The following is a 19,289-nucleotide window of genomic DNA, read 5'->3' as shown; positions in this document are numbered from 1 at the left end:
TGTCTGCAAGTCTGCATTTCCTTCTCGAATCCTCTAGGATTTTCCCTTCACTGCTGATGTTCCATGTGTTAGGTGTGAAATCTCTTATTTATCCTACTTGTGGTTTTTCATTCCACTGTAAGAATGTATGTTTCAATTCGGAACACTCTTAGGCATTCGCTCTTTCAAAGTTGATTCTGCCTTCTACCTCATTCTCTGTATTGCCCAAGTCCAGAACTTCCACGAAACGTGTGGTGGGATATCTCCTGTTACACTCTGTGTCTGTCTCTTCATTCTGCATTCTAAGTGATTTCCCAAAGGCTGTTTTCCAATTTGTTAATTCTGTGTTCACCTGTTTTTAGTCTTAACAAATCTATTGAGATTCTAATTTCAGTGATAATTTTTTTTTAATTTTTCAAAAATGTTTATTTTTGAGAAAGAGAAAGACAAAGCGTGAGCTTTGAGCTTGTGAGTCTGAGCCCTGCGTCAGGCTCTGTGCTGACAGCTCAGAGCCTGGAGCCTGCTTCGGACTGTGTCTCCCTCTCTCTCTCTATCCCTCCTCCGCTAATGCTCTGTCTCTCTCTGTCTCTCAAAAATAAACATTAAAAAAAGTTTTTAAATAAAATAAAATCTAGATGGATTTATAGAGTTAAATGAATGGAAATTAAAGGAAAAAATATTTTGCAAATCTCTAGATGAGGATAGATTTTCTAGGTTTCAAAAATCCCAGATCTACTTTTGTAATCTTAAAAAACAATAGTGATAATTTGAATATATAGACTTTAAGTGTCTACAGCTAAAGATGCAGCATAAGCAAAATTTAAAATCAGATAGTAAATTGAAGGCATAGCTACAAAAGTATGGCAAAGTATCACTACCTTTAACTTATGAAGGACTCCTAGAAATTGATAAGAAAAACATAAAAATATAAATGGCTAATAAACATTCAAATTGTCTTCCTTTACTAATAATTAAATAAATAGTAAGAAAACAAATTCTCTGACATCTACCATATTAAAATATTTTGCTTTTAATAAGAATATACAAAGCTTGCTATGAGAGCATAAAATACAATAGTTTTGAAAACATTGTGCAATATATACTAAGCAACGTACAAATATTCTCTATATTTTTTTAAGTATGCTACCTTTTTGATATACTAATTTCACTTTTAGGAATCTAACCCAAGGCATCAATCCCAAATGCTGGGGAGAAAAAACTTTATGCCATCTTCTGAGGGAAAGAGAAATTGGAAACAATCTAGAGGTACAATAAAGAGGGGGAAAAGTAACTGTTACATCTGTACAAGAAAATACTACTACTCAGTCTTTGAGATTTATGCTTACCCTGTAGTGATCAAAATAGTACGGCACTGGCACAAAAACAGACACATGGTGAATGGAACAAAATAGAAAGTCCAGAAACAAACCCACAATTATGCAATCAATTAATCTTTGCTAAAGGAGGCAAGAAGATGCAATGTGTAAAAAAGCTTCTTCAACAAATGGTGTTGGCAAAACTGGACAGCTACATGCAAAAGAATGAAACTGGACCACTTCCTTAGACCATACACAAAAAAGAAATCAAAATGGATTAAGGGCCTAAAAATCCCAGAAGAGAACATAGGTAGTAATTTCTCTCACATGGGCCATAGCAACATTTCTAGATATCTTTACTGCAACAAAAGCAAAAATAAACTATTGGGCCTATATCAAAACAGAAAGCTCCTGCATAGCAAAGGAAGCAACAACAAAACTAAAAGGCAACCTACTGAATGGGAGGAGATATTTACAAATGACATATCTGATAAAGGCTTAGTATCCAAAATATATAAAGAACGTACAAAACTCAACACCAAATAACACAAATAATCCTATTAAAAAATGGGGAGAAGCCATGGACAGACATTTCTGCAAAGAATACATACAGGTGGCCAACAGGCACATGAAAAGATGCTCAACATCACTCATCATCAGGGAAATGCAAATCAAAACCACATGAGATATCATCCACACCTGTCAAAATGGCTAAAATCAAAAATTCAAGCAACAACAAGAGTTGGCAAGGATGTAGAGAAAAGGGAACACTGTGCAGTGTTGGTGCGAATGCAAAGTGGTGCAGCCACTATGGAGACAGTATGAAGGGTCCTCAAAATATTACAAATAGAACTCCCTATGGTCCAGTAACCGCACTACTAGGTATTTATCCAAAGATTACGAAAACAGTAATTCCAAGGGATACATACACCCCCATGTTCCTTGTAGCATTACTTACGAGAGCCAACCTGTGGAAGCAACCCAAGTTTCCATAAGTAGATGAATGGATAAAGAAGATGTGAAGATGTGATATATTGATGCATATTGATATTATATATTATATATATAATAGAATATTATTCAGCCATAAAAGATGAATGAAATCTTGCCATTTGCAACAACACAGATGGAGCTGAGTATAATGCTAAGTGAAATAAGCCAGTCAAGGAAAGACAGATACCATGTAATTTCATTCACATGTGGAATTTAAGAAATAAAATAGTGACAAAGGAAAAAAAAAAAAAAAAAGAGACCAGAGAAATCAAAAAGAGTCTTAACTATAGAGAACAAATACGTGATTGCCAGAGGGGAGGTAAGTGGGGAGGGGGATGGGTGAAACAGGTGAAGGGGATTAAGAGGACACTTATGGTGATGAGCACTGAGTGATGTATAGAATTGTTGAATCACTACGTTGTATATCTGAAACTAATATAACACTAACTACACTGGAATGAAATTTAAAAAAGGCTTAGGCTTACAAAAATATTTTAATAAAATATGAAAATACCCAAGCCATATCTTATGTGAAAAATCAAGCATAGAAAACTACACATATGGTATAGATAAAGGATTAAACGAAAAGTATGTATCAAAGTGTTGACAGCATATATACGTGGGTAGTAGTTGTCCTGATGGGGTGTTTTTCCTACCCCATTATACTTTTTTGTACTGTCCAAATATTCCATAATGTACCTCTATTATTTTCACGGAAAACTTTCTCAATAAATTGGAAGGAACTTGATTCGAGCCATAAATTCTTCAGTTGTGCTTGGCTTCTCCCCCTTTGACATAAGCCCTCACCTCATCTTTCCAGTAGACGCTGATAGATTATCGCTATTACAATATCACTGACTGCATTTCTTATACTCTTTCCATAACTGGAGGCCTGTGTCTCCCTCTTCACTTCACCCATTTTGGCCACATACTGCCCCCCCCCCAGAAATCACCAGTTTGTTCTCTGTATTTGTAGTTCTCATTCTGCTTTTTATTCATTTTTAAATTCTATTTATGAGTGCAGTCATATAGTATTTGTCTTTCTCAGTCTGACTTATTTCATTTAGTGGAATACCCTCTAGATCAATCCTTGTTGCCTCAAATGGCATGATCTCATCTTTTTTTATGACTGTATAATATTCCATTATGTATATATACCACATTTTCCTTATCCATTCATCTACTGATGGACACTTAGGTTGTTCTCATGCCATGGTTATTGTAGACAATGCTGCAACAAACAGGGGTGCATATATTTTGAGTCCATGTTTTTGTTTTCCCTGAGGAAATATACAGTAGTGGAATTACTGGATCACATGGTATTTCTATGATTCTTTTCCTCTCGTGAAGCATAATAATATGCCATTTTTCATTAAAGCCAGATACTTTTTTAAAAAATTTTTTAACACTTACTCATTTTTTGAGAGACAGAGTGTGAGTGGGGGAGGAGCAGAAAGAGAGGGAGACACAGAATCTGAAGCAAGCTCCAGGCTCTGAACTGAGAGGGGCACCTGGGTGGCTCAGTCAGTTAAGCATCTAACTTCGGCTCAGGTCATGATCTCACGGTTCATGAGTTCGAGCCCCATGTCAGGCTCTGTGCTGACAGCTCAGAGCCTGGAGCCTGCTTCGGATTCTGTGTCTCCCTCTCTCTGTGCTCCTCCCCAGCATGCACACTCTCTTCCTCTCTCTCTCTCTCTCTCTCTCTCTCAAAAATAAATACAACATTAAAAAAAAAAAAATTGAACTGAGAGCACAGAGCCCAACGCAGGGCTCAAACTCACAAACTGTGAGATCATGACCTGAGCCAAAGTTAGATCCTTAACCGACTGAGTCACACAAGTGCCCCTAAAGCCAGATACTTTAGATTTGATATTTCTAATTCTTGTAATAACAACCCTATGATGCGGACATTGTTAGGTGTCTTTAAAGTAGATACACTGAGGCTCAGAGAGGTTAAGTAACTTGATCCGGGTCATACAGCTAATAAGTGGTGGTTCTGGGATTCCAGCCCAATACTGCTCCAGACCAGTAATCTTCAATTCTGGCTAACCATCGGAATCACCTCCAGAAATTTAAGATATTCAGATAATCAGGCCTCATTTCAGAGTGATTAAATCACTGTTTCTGGAGGTGGGCCCAGACATTTGCACTTCTTTTTTTAAAAATATTTTAAATGTGGAATGTTCTATTGTTTCCAAGGTTGAGCACCATTGATCTATAACAACCCCTTCTCTTTTCACGGATTGGATAACGGAGTCTCAGAGAGGGGAGATTATTGCATTCCACAGCTAAAAGTGTTGGAACCAGAGTGCAAAAAGATTTCCCTAATCCCATGTTGCCCTCTGGGAGCTTACTTGACAGTTCTTCCTCGATCTCTTGCATCCCCTGGGCAAAGGCAGGAGGTTGGGGGGGGGGGGGGGGTCGGGGGCCAGTCTCGGCCCACATGACAGTTCTTGTGTGCCCCCTGGTGGGCTAAAGTGGTAAGGAGCCACTGCCTTAATAGGTACTCAACCGGTAAAAGAGTGAAGAGCTCTAAGGGTCTCTGTATTGCCTGATCCCAATCCTGCATGTTGATTTATACAAGCCGGCTTCTCTCTTGGTGGCGCTTTACAGCATCCCCGTCCTTGGAAGGAACAAACCAACTTCTACACAAAAACCACACTGGATTGGTTCAGTGCCTTGCCTCCAAAGACGCCACATACAAAGCCGATTTTAAATCGCGTGCGACACTTCCTCATCTAAGCGCTCAAGGGAGAAATTTTTTAAATCTTATAGTAACTGTACCTAAGGCAGCCCTATGGTTCATCTCACAGCTTTTGGAGTCAAACATTCCTGAGGACGAATTCTAGCTCTACAATTATTAATCTTACACACTTCAGTGAGCCACATGGCGTCTTTCACCCTCAGTTTTATCACCTGTAAAATGGTCATTATAGTGCCCAATTCCTACAAGTGTTGTGGAGACTGAGTGCGCCTGTAAAGTGCACTGTGCCTGGACTGTATTAACCTCCTCCACCCTCAAGCCCCACAGATGATGATGATTACTATTACTGAAATTGACCCGTGTCAGGTGCATTTTTACCAGGCCTGGGAAACACTGTCAAATAGGAAAAAATGTTTTCAGTGCCATCTGGGATCTCACACGTCTGACAGAACCTGCAGCACTCCGCACTCCCCCTCAGGTCATTTTTCCCCTTAAACATGTTTTCTGCATGTAGTCCTGTTCTCATTCCTGGGGCAGTCTCACCTGGAAGGGATGAGAAGATGAGCAGCAGCCAGCAAAGGAGACCAAGAATGAGGCATCTGATGCAGAAGGGAAACCAGGAGAGTGTGTTGCCCTCGAGGCCACCTCAGCATCTCTGGAGGAGGAAATGACTGGCCGGGTAAACGCTGTGATAGGTCAGTACGCACAGCCAGGAGCTGACAATCCAATTCAGTAAAGGGAGGTCATTGGTGACCTGGACAAAAGCAATTTTGATGTGGAATTCTGACTGGAGGAAGGAATTTGATACAAGCATATATTACTCTTCGGAGAGGTTTTTCTATAAAGAGGAGCAAAGAGATGGGGTGGCCGCTGGGGGAGGAAATATTTTCGTTTTTAAGATGGGAGAAATCACAGCATGTTAGTAGGGATGCTGGGAATGGCTGGGGTGAGGGCAGACTGGTGCTTCAGAGGACAGAGGGAAGAATTGGGAGAGCAGCTCTCCTCCTAGGTCAGCGCGAGGGGATCTGGTACACACGGGAGCACAGACATGGTTCGTTTCCGGTAACAAGGCCAGGGGCAGCGTCCACGCATCTAGGCATCTACGCACACCGCCCTCAGGCGGGCAGATGGACTGGGAGCCTGTGCAAGCTCTCTTCTTGTGGACTCTGCTTTCTCAGTAAGGTACGAAGCAAGGTCACCAATGGGAGTAGCTGTTTTTAAGTGAAACAAAGTACCATCAAGAGAGCAAGGGGCATGTTAAGATTTAGAAATAATCATTCATGGGAATGAAAGCTGGTGCAGCCACTCTGGAAAACAGTATGGAGCTTCCTCAAAAAACTCAAAATAGAACTATCCTATGACCCAGCAATAAACTAGGCATTTATCCAAGGGATACAGGTGTGCTGTTTCCAAGGACCACATGCACCCCCATGTTTATAGCAGCACTATCAACAGTAGCCAAAGTATGGAAAGAGCCCAAATGTCCATTGATGGATGAATGGACAAAGAAGAAGTGGTATATATATATACAATGGAGTATTACTCAGCAATCAAAAAGAATGAAATCTTGCCATTTGCAACTACGTGGATGGAACTGGAGGGTATTATGCTAAGTGAAATCAGTCAATCAGAGAAAGACAAATATCATATGACTTCACTCATATGAGGACTTTAAGAGACAAAACAGATGAACATAAGGGAAGGGAAACAAAAATAATATAAAAACAGGGAGGGGGACAAAACAGAAGAGACTCATAAATATGGAGAACAAACTGAGGGTTACTGGAGGGGTTGTGGGAGGGGGTATGGGCTAAATGGGTAAGGGGCACTAAGGAATCTACTCCTGAAATCACTGTTTCACTATATGCTAACTAATTTGTATGTGAATTTTAAAAAATAAAAAATAAAATAAAAAAAAATAATCATTCAAAGAGTGACGGCAATGTAGTTTAGCGTGTAAGAGCCTTTTCTGGAAATGACGAGGTTTGCATGTAATTTCAATTGAAATTCAAATAACAATAAACATATATGCGATGCTCTGAATTTCCTTTATTTTCAAATAACCGTTTAAACCACTCTATAAAACATTCCATAACTTTAAGGAAACTTGTGCAAAACTTAGGGTGGGAATCAGACCCCATTTCCCTATCATCAAAACATCATGCAAACACTTCTTTTCTCAGAGGATGTTTAGCTTCGTGGAATTACTTACAGATGATGGTACATTTTAATTCCATGTACCATAATGAGAATTTCCACGAAGCATAAAACTCTTTAAAACAATATACATTTCTTTTGAACCGTTTCAGATGAAGCTGTGTTGGGTGCTTTTTCAGGAAGTTGAAACTAAGCTCAATCTCCTTTCCTGAGGCACAGCCTCACACTTACGGCAGATTTGCACAAAATACACCAATGACTTCTCAGATTGCTCATCTCAGGTGCCCACAGTTCACGTCATCACAGGTAGAAGAGAGAGTTGGCTAGTTCCAAACTGGGTTCTTTATGAATGCTCTGTGCCACCAGAAAGGTCAGCTTGTGCGCATACTGACAAGGCGCTGGGATACTGATTAAGCCCTGAGGAGAAAACATACTGGTAGCAGTTAAGAGGATAACTTGTTCTCCAAAGTAATACATTTTCCTGAGTTTTATCCCCTACTAGTTACATATGATAGAATGCATTTGTGAGTACACAGTGACTAAACTCAACCAAGGGTAACCTCATCCATGGGGAACACAAGCTCGCTGGGCAAGAGGGGATGGAGGCCCAGTCTGCCTTCATGAAGCTGAGCACTGGGTGCCATCACACCTAGCGCTAATCTAAGTTTCCCATGACTTGATGCTCCAAGGGGCTCAGAGCAAATCTTGGCCTTGGACTTCGAGAGTAGCTCCTGGCTTCACGCACAGGAACACAGGACAGATGAGCCCGTTACCTTCCCATGAGACAGCGTCTGAGTTGGTTTTAACTTCCTCAACTGTAACTTGGAAATAACAATACCCTGATTTCCTCCCAGGCTCGCATAAGACAATGCATAGACTATGGGGCCGCTGGGTGGCTCACTCAGTTGAGCGTCCGACTTCGGCTCAAGTTATGATCTCATGGTTCAAGAGTTCGAGCCCCACATCGGGCTCTGTTCTGACAGCTTAGAGTCCAGAGCCTGCTTCAGATTGTGTGTCTCCCTCTTTCTGCCCCTCCCCCTGCTTACACTCTCTTTCTCTCTCTCTCTCTCTCTCTCAAAAATAAATGTTAAAAATTTTTTTAATTTAAAAAAAGATAATGCATAGAATGAAGTCCTCCAGAAATTGTAAATACTAATGTTACAAATAATAATGATGATAATGATGATGTTAACAGTTATTGCTACTTGATTTCTATGACAGACCGTGTTTCTCTCAAGGACTCATTCATTCATTCATTCATTCATTCATTCATTCACTCTTTTCTCCTTTGTGAAGTCAGGACATAGGGATACAAACGTGAATTGGGTGACAGTTCCTGGGTGGGAACCCTGAGAGTCAGTACCCACACAAGTACACAGCTGTCACTCACCGGCCAGTTGTAGTACAGGTGACACAGTTTGAACGTAAGTCTCTGCATGTGGTCGGGCTTCAAGCCATTGTCATCATAGATGACATTATAGTAGGTGGGATTAACAGTTCCCCGACAGGCAGCCTGACTGATTAGGTAGAAGTCATACCTGAGGGGGAAAACGGAATGAACATGAGAAAGAAGGCAAACAGAATAAGGCCTCACTTGAAGAACATAAGGAAAACGTTTCATTAAGAACAGATTTGCTAACGGCACTTGCCAGTCAGGACGCGTCGCTTCTGAGTCCACCACGGTGCCAAGTGGCGGGTTCTGCAGGGATCGGTTCATTTCCATGCAGAATCGCAGCGTGCACTTCTTCCTGACCACAATCACGGACAGTTTGGAGCTTGGAACCAGAAAGGCAAAAGGAAAGATGCAGAGAACTAAAACCAAGCTTACAGCTTACCTAATGACCTTTATTTGGTAATTTCTAAATGGAATAAATAAATAAATTCATTCATTAGAAGAACACTGCAAAAATGAAGAAAATAAAAATTATCCCCTCCCTCAGAGCTGCATACAGTTTTTTTTATTTTTTAAAAGTTTATTTATTTTGGGGGGCGGGGGGAGAGGGAGAGAGAGAGAACCCACAAACCGTGAGATTATGACTTGGGCTGAAATCAAGAGTCAGACTCTTAACTGACTGAGACACCCAGGTGCCCCCCCATATAGTTTTTAAAATTAGAGACTGTCCGTCTTTGTTGCAAAAGTGTGGTGTGTCCAGTCACTCGGCCGGTTTGTATCATTTGAAGGGGACAGGGAGGATCAGTTAATAGGGCAACGAACTTCAATTCACATTTCTAAAGGAGGGCTTTCCAGAATATTCCATAGAGACAAGATTTCTTTTTTCCATTAGCAATAGTGTCCCTATTTCACTTTCACTCTTCCTCTCAATTTCTGAATAGCAAAGAGACCCGCAAGTTCTCTCATTCCTCAGATCACCACTTCTGAACCCTGCAAGACACACACCTGGGGGGATGGATGGACAGACCAAATGTACATTTGTGCCAAATGTTGAATGATCAAATATTAAAGTCAGGATTTAGTAAAGCCAGGGTCAAATCCATTTACTGGCCATAATTCCCAAAGGAACTTTTGGGAGGCAAAGATTGCAGTGAAATTTCACTTTCAAGCAGTTTAATTATCTTAAAAGTATATTATTGGTTTTCAGTATTGAAACTTTCAAAAGCTGATGTTATACTGCAACAAAACTCCTTAGCACCGTCAGCTGCTAAATTCACTCCTGCTAGCCCAAAATTGCATACTTGTGATTCTGTGCAGTCACCTGAGGTCAGTGGGAGGGAGATAGGGTTGGCTGTTAGGGTTTGGACTCAGGGGAAGATGACACTGCCCCCCAAGCCACCGTGCTCTCCCTCCACTCTGACAGTCACTGGTGAGGTCAAGGCTCAGTCCCCCTGTGGCCTGTGGCTGCAACTTCGGTTGATGGTGGTGATGACAGTCACACCTGGCGGATGAATGCTGTGCCCTGCTTGGAATAGGATGCCTTCCGAATATTTTAGGAAGCCCATTTAAGATTATCATCCTCCCCGAATTGCCACTTCTAATATTCTTCTTGCACCCGCCACCTGACGTACTCACCGAGGAAAATGTACTGCAACACTGAATCAAGAAACGTGGCAAGGGAGATGAGGGCGGTCTGACTTCCATCTGCGCTGCACTGCCCTCACACTCCTTTCAGCACCTCCATCGACCTCCACCTGCACACCAGGGCCTGCACGGCAGGGACTTTAGCCCCTGGTGTGGATTTGGGCCTCGAATTGGAAACCACCGCTTGTTTAATCCCGCGGCATAGCAATATGTATGAAGTGTCTTCACCCTCGTGCTGAGTCTCAGTGTCAGCTGCTCTGGGGGACACTTGCCTTCTTCCGGGGGCCCCCACCCAGGCTCATGCCACCCTATTCACAGAGGACCATCTCAACCACCCTCCAGTCTAGGGGAAACCTGTCCGTCCAGCTGTACTCACGTGATGCAGACAAGAGCAAAGCTCGCCCGCATGAAAACAAGGTGCTGGAGTGCAATAATCTGAATAGCTATGATAAAATGTGCCCTGGTTGCAAGTGTGGGGAAAAAAACGAAACTCAATACCTGGTGTTTGCACTCGCTTCTGTCACACTGCTCAGCAGCTGTGGAACTTCGTATTCAATCAGTGTTTTTAGCTGACCGTCCCCTACCCCATTCCGGTACACAATTATCCGTGCCGGCAAGCCATGGTTGTGCTTGTACCATTTGTTGAGTGCTCCTGCAGAATTTGTTGTCAGAAAGAAAAGAATGACTTGTCCAATGCCAACAAAGAACAAAATTCCCATGTAGTTCAATGTTTTAAGTTCATTATTTCCGACCACTGTAATATAGGGTAATACCTAATTTGAGTCATGACTGCACTAATACAAAAATGGATAACTTTAGGGCTAACATCTGGCATCTGCTATTTGAGGAATCATACTGGTTTCTGTGGCAAAACATACTCTTAAACTTAACATATCCCTTTAGTAAAATTTTAATATTTAAGCAATAAATTAAGTCGTGCAAAAGATTAATTCCCAAAACCAAATTAATACTAATTTAGTTTCTTCAACTCTTCACATGCTATCAATGGATACAGACTGGATAATTTCATGTCATTTTCGTCTCCAATAAGCATAATTATGAAAACATAAGGAGAGGACGTGGCTGATCTTCTGGAAGCATCTCTTACCATGGACTCACCCAATTTGATTCTAAGTTACACTGACAATATGAACTCTGAAAACATTTCCACCCACTCCAACTAGAAATTGCCTAAAGAGCAGAGACCAGACAGTAACTCCTACTCAACAGAAACTTTTCACAACTACTTGAAAAAAAGAACCAAGTTTTGAAGTGATGGCAAAGTAATATAATAATTGTTTTCATGTATATACTGTGCAACTGTTTTAGAAGAGTTCATTGTCCAGGAAATCCATTTGCGTTCAATAGAAGATGATCATATCTGTAAGGCCGTAACCAACACATATCAGCAAATTCAATTTTTTGGGAAAAAATACTTACACCCCTTTCCCAAACTTATAGATGGGAAAATGTGGATCAGGAGACGGAGTGAATCACACAAGAAGTACTACAGGGAGTGGCAAAGCCAGATACTGGCCAGGACTGGGCAGGGGACGGGAGCCCCAGATATCTGTTCCCACTGTACCCCCACTGTGAATAGGCTCCCCTCCTTGTCTGCCTTCTTCCCCATCTTCTCCTGCGATGCCAGCCCTCATCTGCCAGCATTCCTATCCCAACCCCACAGGCTTCTTTCCTATTTCTAGACCTCACAGCACTCTGTCATAATCCCTGTCTCTCCAGGTAGATTCCTTTGGCCTTCACACTGCTTGCCAGAGCCACCAGCAGCTACAAACTCCCCTGCCTCTTAGAGGCTTTCTGTTTATCATACACAGATGACAAATGCAAATTCTACAGCATCTGTTAGCGTGGATCAGGATACAGCTTTGGGAATCTCCATCTGGGTGATGGTTGACTCAGGCAGGCTTTGGGGAGTCTGCTTCCACCATCTGGTCTGCTATAGGCACGCGGACTCTGGGGCCTGAAGGAATAGCGCTTGGGGCCCACCGCCACTGCTATACTTTTAGTACCGGTCATGAAAACTTTTAAGCAATCTGCAACATCGGTCGCCGTTCTCTGAAGGATACACCGAGAAAACCACCTAAAGCAAGAAAAGAAAAGAAAATAATGTCCAACTTCAAAATGTCTACCATAAACGCATTAGAATTAAATGAAGAAACAAAACAACCTAAGTGTCCATCAGCGGAAGAATGGGTGAAGAAAATGTGATGCTTCAGATGGCTATTAGACACATGAAGGGATGCTCAACATCACTCATCAGCAGGGAAATACAAATCAAAACCACACTGAGATGTTACCTCACACCTGTCAGAATGGCTAACATTAACAACTCAGGAAACACAGACGTTGGCAAGGATGCGGAGAAAGGGAAACACTTTTCCACTTTTGGTGGGAATGAAAACCAGTGCAGCCACTCTGGAAAACAGTGTGGAGGTTCCACAAAAAATTAAAAATAGAATTACCCTACGACCCAGCAATTGCACTACTAGGTATTTATTCAAAGGATGCAAAAATGTTGATTCAAAGGGGCACAAGCACCCCAATGTCTATAGCAGTGCTATCGACAATAGCCAAAGTATGGAAAGAGCCCAAATGCCCATCAACTGACGAATGGATAAAGAAGATGTAGCATATATATACAATGGAATACTATTCAGTGATGAAAAAGAATGACATCTTGCCATTTGCAACAATGTGGATGGAACTAGAGTGTATTATGCTACACAAAATAAGTCAGAGAAAGACAGATATCATATGATTTCACTCTTATGTGGAATCTGAGAAACACAAGAAATGAACATACAATGTTGTATGTCATTACACCTCAGTCAAAATAAAAAAAACTAGACATTATGAGCAAATTTAATGTTCATGAGCCTATATATGTTATACGATCATAACTATATTAAAAACCTCCCCTCCTCAAGAAATTTATCGATAAAGAAATTTATCGATAAGAGAAACTAAAGCATAGTGCTGACATCAGACACGCTTGGGTTCAAATCTTGGTTGGCATACTCATCAGCCATGTGACTTTGCTACGTCAACCTAAGTCTCAGTTTCCTCATCTGTACCAAGGAAACACACAAGATGGTAAGGTAGTTACTACCTCACAAGGTTGTTATAAAAATTAAATTAGATAATATATATAAAGTACTTAGCACAAGATAAGCAATCATAAATAGAAACACTATGTTATTATTATAAAGGAATTTATTAGTTTACCAAATTTACTTTCAAAATATTCAAAACTAGAGTGTATTATGCTAAGCAAAATAAGTCAGTCAGAGAAAGACAGGTATCATATAATTTCACTCATACGTGGAATTTAAGAAACAAAACAGCATAAGGGAAGGGAAGAAGAAATAAAATAAGAAACAGAGAGGAAGGCAAACCATAAGGGACAAATACAGAGAATAAACTGAGGGTTGCTGGAGGGGAGATGGGAGGGGGATGGGGTAAGTGGGTGATAGGCCATTAAGGAGGGCACTTGTTGGGATGAGCACTGGGCGGTATATGTAAGTCTTGAATCACTGGGTTCTAGCCCTGAAACAAATGCCACACTGTATTTTAACTAAAATTTAAATTAATTGATTAAAATTAAATAAATAAATGGAATCACATAGTAAAAAAACAAAAAACAACAACAAATAAACAAAAAAATATTCAAAGATTTCTCAAGCATAAAGTTCCACTTCCATAGGAGAGGCTTTTGGACTTGAAATCTGAACATGATTAACTTACTTAAATTTCAGAAGAAGTTCTATTGTTAAAGACATTAAGTAAACAAAAGTACTTGCAAAATGAAGATCATGACTTTGTGTAAGTGCGCATCAACATTATTATATATACCAATAATGACACAATTAGGAACGTGGCTAACAAACTGGAAGTCCTTTTCCTGCTTGATTAACACATTAATGTGTCACATTAAGTGACACATGGAACAGGGATCTCACACAACCTGGAATGAAGTCACAGGCACACTGCTACTTATCCTATTTCTCACCAGCCCAAATATATACCTGACCACAGGCTTAATGGAGTAAATCAAATAACCTAAGTCCAGGAATAAAATATGGTGCAAACAGTTCCTATAGCCTCAAAACACATTGCTTAGTTACATGTAATGAAACAATTCTAGGAACTACAATTAAATAGATACTATGAGTCAGTATTTAATGCATTATCCCCAAACCTGCTTATGTTTTCAGCAGCTGTGTGAACAACTACATCAACTGCCTTCAAGTGTTAATAACAACAAGCATGTATTGAGCATCTGCTATGGGAGGCTATGTTTTAAGCATTTTATCTTATGTAACTTCCATAAATACCCTATGAAATAGGCATCATCTGGGAACGCAAGCTGGTGCAGCCACTCTGGAAAACAGTATGGAGCTTCCTCAAAAAACTAAAAATAGAACTACCCTACGACCCAGCAATTACACTACTAGGCATTTATCCACGGGATACAGGTGTGCTGTTTCCAAGGGCCACATGCACCCCCATGTTTATAGCAGCACTATCAACAACAGCCAAAGTATGAAAAGGGCCCAACTGTCCATCGATGGACGAACGGACAAAGAAGATGTATATATATACAATGGAGTATTACTCGGCAATCAGAAAGGACGCAATCTTGCCATTTGCAACTATGTGGATGGAACTGGAGGGTATTATGCTAAGTGAAATTTGTCAGTCAGAGAAAGACAAAAATCATATGACTTCACTCATATGGAACTTTAAGAGACAAAACAGATGGACATAAGGGAAGAGAAACAAAAATAATATAAAAACAGGGAGGGGAACAAAAGAGAAGAGACTCATAAATATGGAGAACAAACAGAGGGTTACTGGAGGGGTTGTGGGAGGGGGTATGGGATAAATGGGAAAGGGGCACTAAGGAATCTACTCCTGAAAAATCATTGTTATGCTGTATTCTAAATAATTTGGATGTAAATTTTAAAAAATTAAAAAAAAAAAAGAAATAGGCATCATCTTCATGCCCATTTTACATGAAACCACAGCTAAGTCACGGCAACATTAAATAGCCAGATGTCATACACAGAATAAGTGGCAGATCAGGACACAGAAGCAAGCAATCAGATTCCAAAGCTTGCTGCTGGATATAAGTTCCTAGTACAGTACCTAATACAGTGCACATGTACAGAAAATAAGTACATGAAAATTTCTAACATCCATCGTTTGAGGAAGCTGCCTGGCATACGAGTATTAGCTTGTCCTAATGTGTGTATAAACATAGCTTTTTCATAAGGCTACACATTATCTTAATATTATCAATCACACTTTATATGTAAATATAATTTATGACTAAAATGTTCATATTTTTCAAATGAGGGAAGAATACAAACTGTTTCCTGCTGCATGGTTTTTAGTTAAACCGCAAACTATAATTATGGAATATGTTGGGGTAATTGTAAAAGTACCTGGTGATTCCGGGGTTAATGCTGGCCACAAATCCAACCACCACCATTCCCTTGCTGACTTCGTCTTTACAGGCATCGATACCGACCACCATCAGGGACTTTAACTGTAAAAGTAAATTTTTCATGATTTAATAAAATGGGACATTATTTCCCCAAATGATGACTTCACATGAAGTTTTGAAAAAAACTGTCCCTGGTTATTAAATTAAGTTAAGCTATATGCCAGGGAGATCAAGGTCCAGATGAAGCAGATCATTAAAACAGAAACCAAAGAGACTTGAAGATGGAGGGATGGGGTGGGGTGGGGGGCTTGATGGCTCAGTTGATTGAGTATCCAACTCCTGGTTTCAGCTCAGGTCATGATCTCATAGTTCATAGGTCTGAGCCTCCTGTTGGGCTCTGTGCTGACAGTACAGAGCCTGCCTGGGATTCTCTGTCTCCCTCTCTCTCTGTCCCTCCCCCTCTAGCTCTGTCTCTCTCTCAAAATAAAGAAATCTACTTAAAAAAAAAAAAAAAGATGGAGGGATGAATACGGTACCTAATTTGCTTAAGAGACTCACTGGAGTGCAAAATAGCTACCATCCTTTGTGGAGGTGGACAAGTGCCCTTAGTGTGGCTCAAGAGATTCTGGGAAAGTGATCAGTCATTTATCCCTGGCTTCTGGGCTGGTGGGATCTGAAGAGGAAGTCCACTCCCTATTGTTCAGATGTCTAAGGGATCCTAGTTGCCACTGGCCATGAGCCTCCAGGGAGGCAGCTGGGGCTCAGCACACACATCCTGGTTATGGAAATGGAAGGGAATGGACGACATCCCCTCATTTCTCACCCCCTCACTTCCTCCCCCAGTGGACATGGATTTTCTTAGTTCCCACCACAGTTCAAAATCATAGCTCTGCCGGTTCCCCAAGCTGTGGGGAGGCCCCCCTCCAGGGTGCAGGGCTACTCTGAGAGCTAGTGCGCTGCAAAGAGTAGGTAAAAGTAGAGGCCAGAGGGCACAGATTTTACGTGGCAGCGGGAAGCTCCAGATCAAGCCACCCCGCAAGGCTGTGCCAACCTAGATTCTCTTTCATGAAACATTCTGTTATCAGCTTACTCAAAGCTCCTGGGGAACAGGAGCCTCACCTCACCTTCTGGACGGTGTCTTGTGTCATGCCACAACCCAGAGCGGACAAATAACAAACCCACCACACAAAACAAATACCTCTGGAATCATGTGAAAATGTCTCGTACTCTGATTTCATTTTTAAATTAATAAATGGACTGATTACTAAAAGACTGACAGACTGCTCACAGGGATCTCCACAGCCCACAGTTCGCCTCCGAGTTTACAGGCCATTTGCATGGCAATCTTGGTGGCGACACTCATCATCATCCCCTGTTTATTCAAGGTCCGAGTGAGCACACACTGGCTGGGCACTGGGCAGGAGGAGTTCAAATAGTTTTTAATGGTATCATAGTAGTTCTTCTGATTAGAAGGTAGAATACACATTACCTAAAAGGAAAAAAAAAGAAGAGAAAAAAGTCAATTTACTTATGTTTAGAAGTAGCTTTAAAATAAAGTAGCTTTTAAGTAGCTTTAAAAAAAATGATCAGCATGGAGCTTATTTGGGATTCTCTGTCTCTGTTTCTCTCTCTCTGCCCCTCCCCAACTCTCTCTAAATGAATAAACAAATAAGAATTTAAAAAAAATGAACACATGGGTTCTCTAAACATCTTGCCTCCAAGTTCCCAAGAAACAAATATTAAAATGCCTACAGTTGTGTTAAATGGCCTTTAACCACTGACAATCCCATTTGAAATGCCTTTTTATCAGCCATCGGCTCTGCAGTCCCGCTCCAAAGCCCCCCAACCCCCCACCCGCTGGCTTTCCCTTCCTCCTAGCTCTTCTGATTTGATTGTTAGGCTCCTCAAATTCCCTCCTAACCTAGGTGTTACTCCAGCTCCCTCCCACCCCGTTGGCTTTTCCTGTGGCTCTCCAACCCTCATCCCACCATCCCTCTCCCATCCTTGCCCACAGATAGGCCAAGTGCAGGATTAGCTTACAGGGTGGTCTCCTTCCCAGCAGGTACTAGACAACCAAAATAAAAGAAACCAACCATAATTGTTTTGTTTACTGTGACCTGAGAATAAGGCTATGGCGGGGTGGGGGGGTGGGGGGGGATAAGGAGAAGGAAGCTTCAGGTCCTCAGGTATTTTTAAATTCCACCCATCTCTGCCAGCACCTCTGTTTCTTAGCAGGTGTTTCCCTCGGAAGGGCTTCTCCTGGCCTGTTTCCATCACCTTTCCACCCTTTATTCTCTACCTTCAACACCTACCAAATTATACAAAAAAACAGGCACTGTCATGACCAGCAGAGAACAAATAGATTTTTCACCTATAGATCTGTTCAAAATCATAATGTGAAGGGCCAAAATTACTTACACTTAAGTACGTAAAATAGGGAAATGTATCTTAGGGGGTCTTCCTGCTTTCCATCCTACGAATTTGGAGCCAAGCAAGGTAGGCATCAGACCAAGGCAGTGGTTGAACAGGGATGGGGGCCGAAAGAAGGTGGGAGACAAGTGAGACTGGTTGCTTACAAGGGGACAAGGATGTGAAGTGATAAGTGGAGGGTAACAGGGGCCACACTCCCCTTATCAGAGAAGGGAGGTACAAATATGGCAATGGAGAATGTTTTCCTGTGGTGTTGGGACTGGAACTGGAAGTGTGAACACGTTTTCAATATATACATAGACAGACATGGTAGTAACATAGATGTAAGGGTGTATGCATATACAGCTAAACCTTGAGCAACACAGGTTTAAACCATGCAAGTCCACTTATAGGCAGATTTTTCAATAAACATAATACAGTACTGTAAATGTATTTCCTCTTCCTTATGATTTTCTTAATAACATTGTGTTTTCTCTAGCTTACTTTTGTGTGAGAGTACAGTATATAGTACATAAAATACAAAAATATGTGTTAATTGACTATGTTATAAGGCTTCCAGTCAACAATAGGTTATTAGGAGTTAAGTTTTGTGGGAGTCAAAAGTCACATGGGGATTTTGGATTATGCAGGGAGTCTGCACTCCTAACCCCCACATTGTTCAAGGATCAGCAGTGTTTGAGTATACGTATGTAGACACACGCATACACAATATTCCTAGCTTTGCCCATTGAGAAAGTCTGGGGGCAGTGACACCCCATTACCAAATAAGCACACCCAGCTGCCCAGATTTTGATTTTTTTAAATGCTTATTTTTGAGAGAGAGAGAGAGCGTGAGTGGGGAAGGAGCACAGAGAGGGACACACAGAACTTGAAGCAGGCTCCAGCCTCCATGATGTTAGCACAGAGGTCAAAGCAGGGCTCGAACTCACAAACTGAGAGATCATGACCTAAGCTATAGTCAGATACTTAACCAACTGAGCCACCCAGGCACCCCCCAGATTTTGATTTCTGAATACTGTTCTCTACCAAAAGTAATCATGGCTCATTGGAGAAATACCTAATTCCAGAGCCAGGCAGCAAAATTTCAAAATTAACCTGAAATACCTTATTGTGCCAGATGGTAAGGAAGTGTCCCCCAAACAATGGGGACATGTCAAAAAGTCACGGAAGCCAACCTGAATGAGTCTCCAATCAACAAAATCGCGA

General features: G+C 41.3%; 1 protein-coding gene across 1 annotated transcript in view; it reads right to left on the bottom strand.

The window, feature by feature from the left end:
- Positions 1-7,021: 7,021 nt before the first annotated feature.
- Positions 7,022-19,289, bottom strand: part of PIWIL4 (piwi like RNA-mediated gene silencing 4) — a 45,209-nt gene continuing 32,941 nt past the window's right edge. The window contains exons 14-20 of the mRNA XM_060605327.2: positions 16,942-17,142; positions 15,652-15,755; positions 12,214-12,284; positions 10,685-10,838; positions 8,799-8,924; positions 8,540-8,687; positions 7,022-7,566 (exon numbers count right to left, since the gene is read on the bottom strand). Of these exons, the coding sequence (XP_060461310.1) occupies positions 7,450-7,566; positions 8,540-8,687; positions 8,799-8,924; positions 10,685-10,838; positions 12,214-12,284; positions 15,652-15,755; positions 16,942-17,142 (921 nt within the window). The 3' untranslated portion in view covers positions 7,022-7,449. The remainder of the gene's footprint in view (positions 7,567-8,539; positions 8,688-8,798; positions 8,925-10,684; positions 10,839-12,213; positions 12,285-15,651; positions 15,756-16,941; positions 17,143-19,289) is intronic.

This window comes from Panthera onca, chromosome D1 (assembly GCF_046562875.1).
Source record: "Panthera onca isolate mPanOnc1 chromosome D1, mPanOnc1 haplotype 2, whole genome shotgun sequence".
Lineage (NCBI taxonomy): Eukaryota > Metazoa > Chordata > Mammalia > Carnivora > Felidae > Panthera > Panthera onca.
The sequence above is the reverse complement of the archived record's forward strand: the minus strand, read 5'-3'. Positions and strand labels throughout refer to the sequence as shown.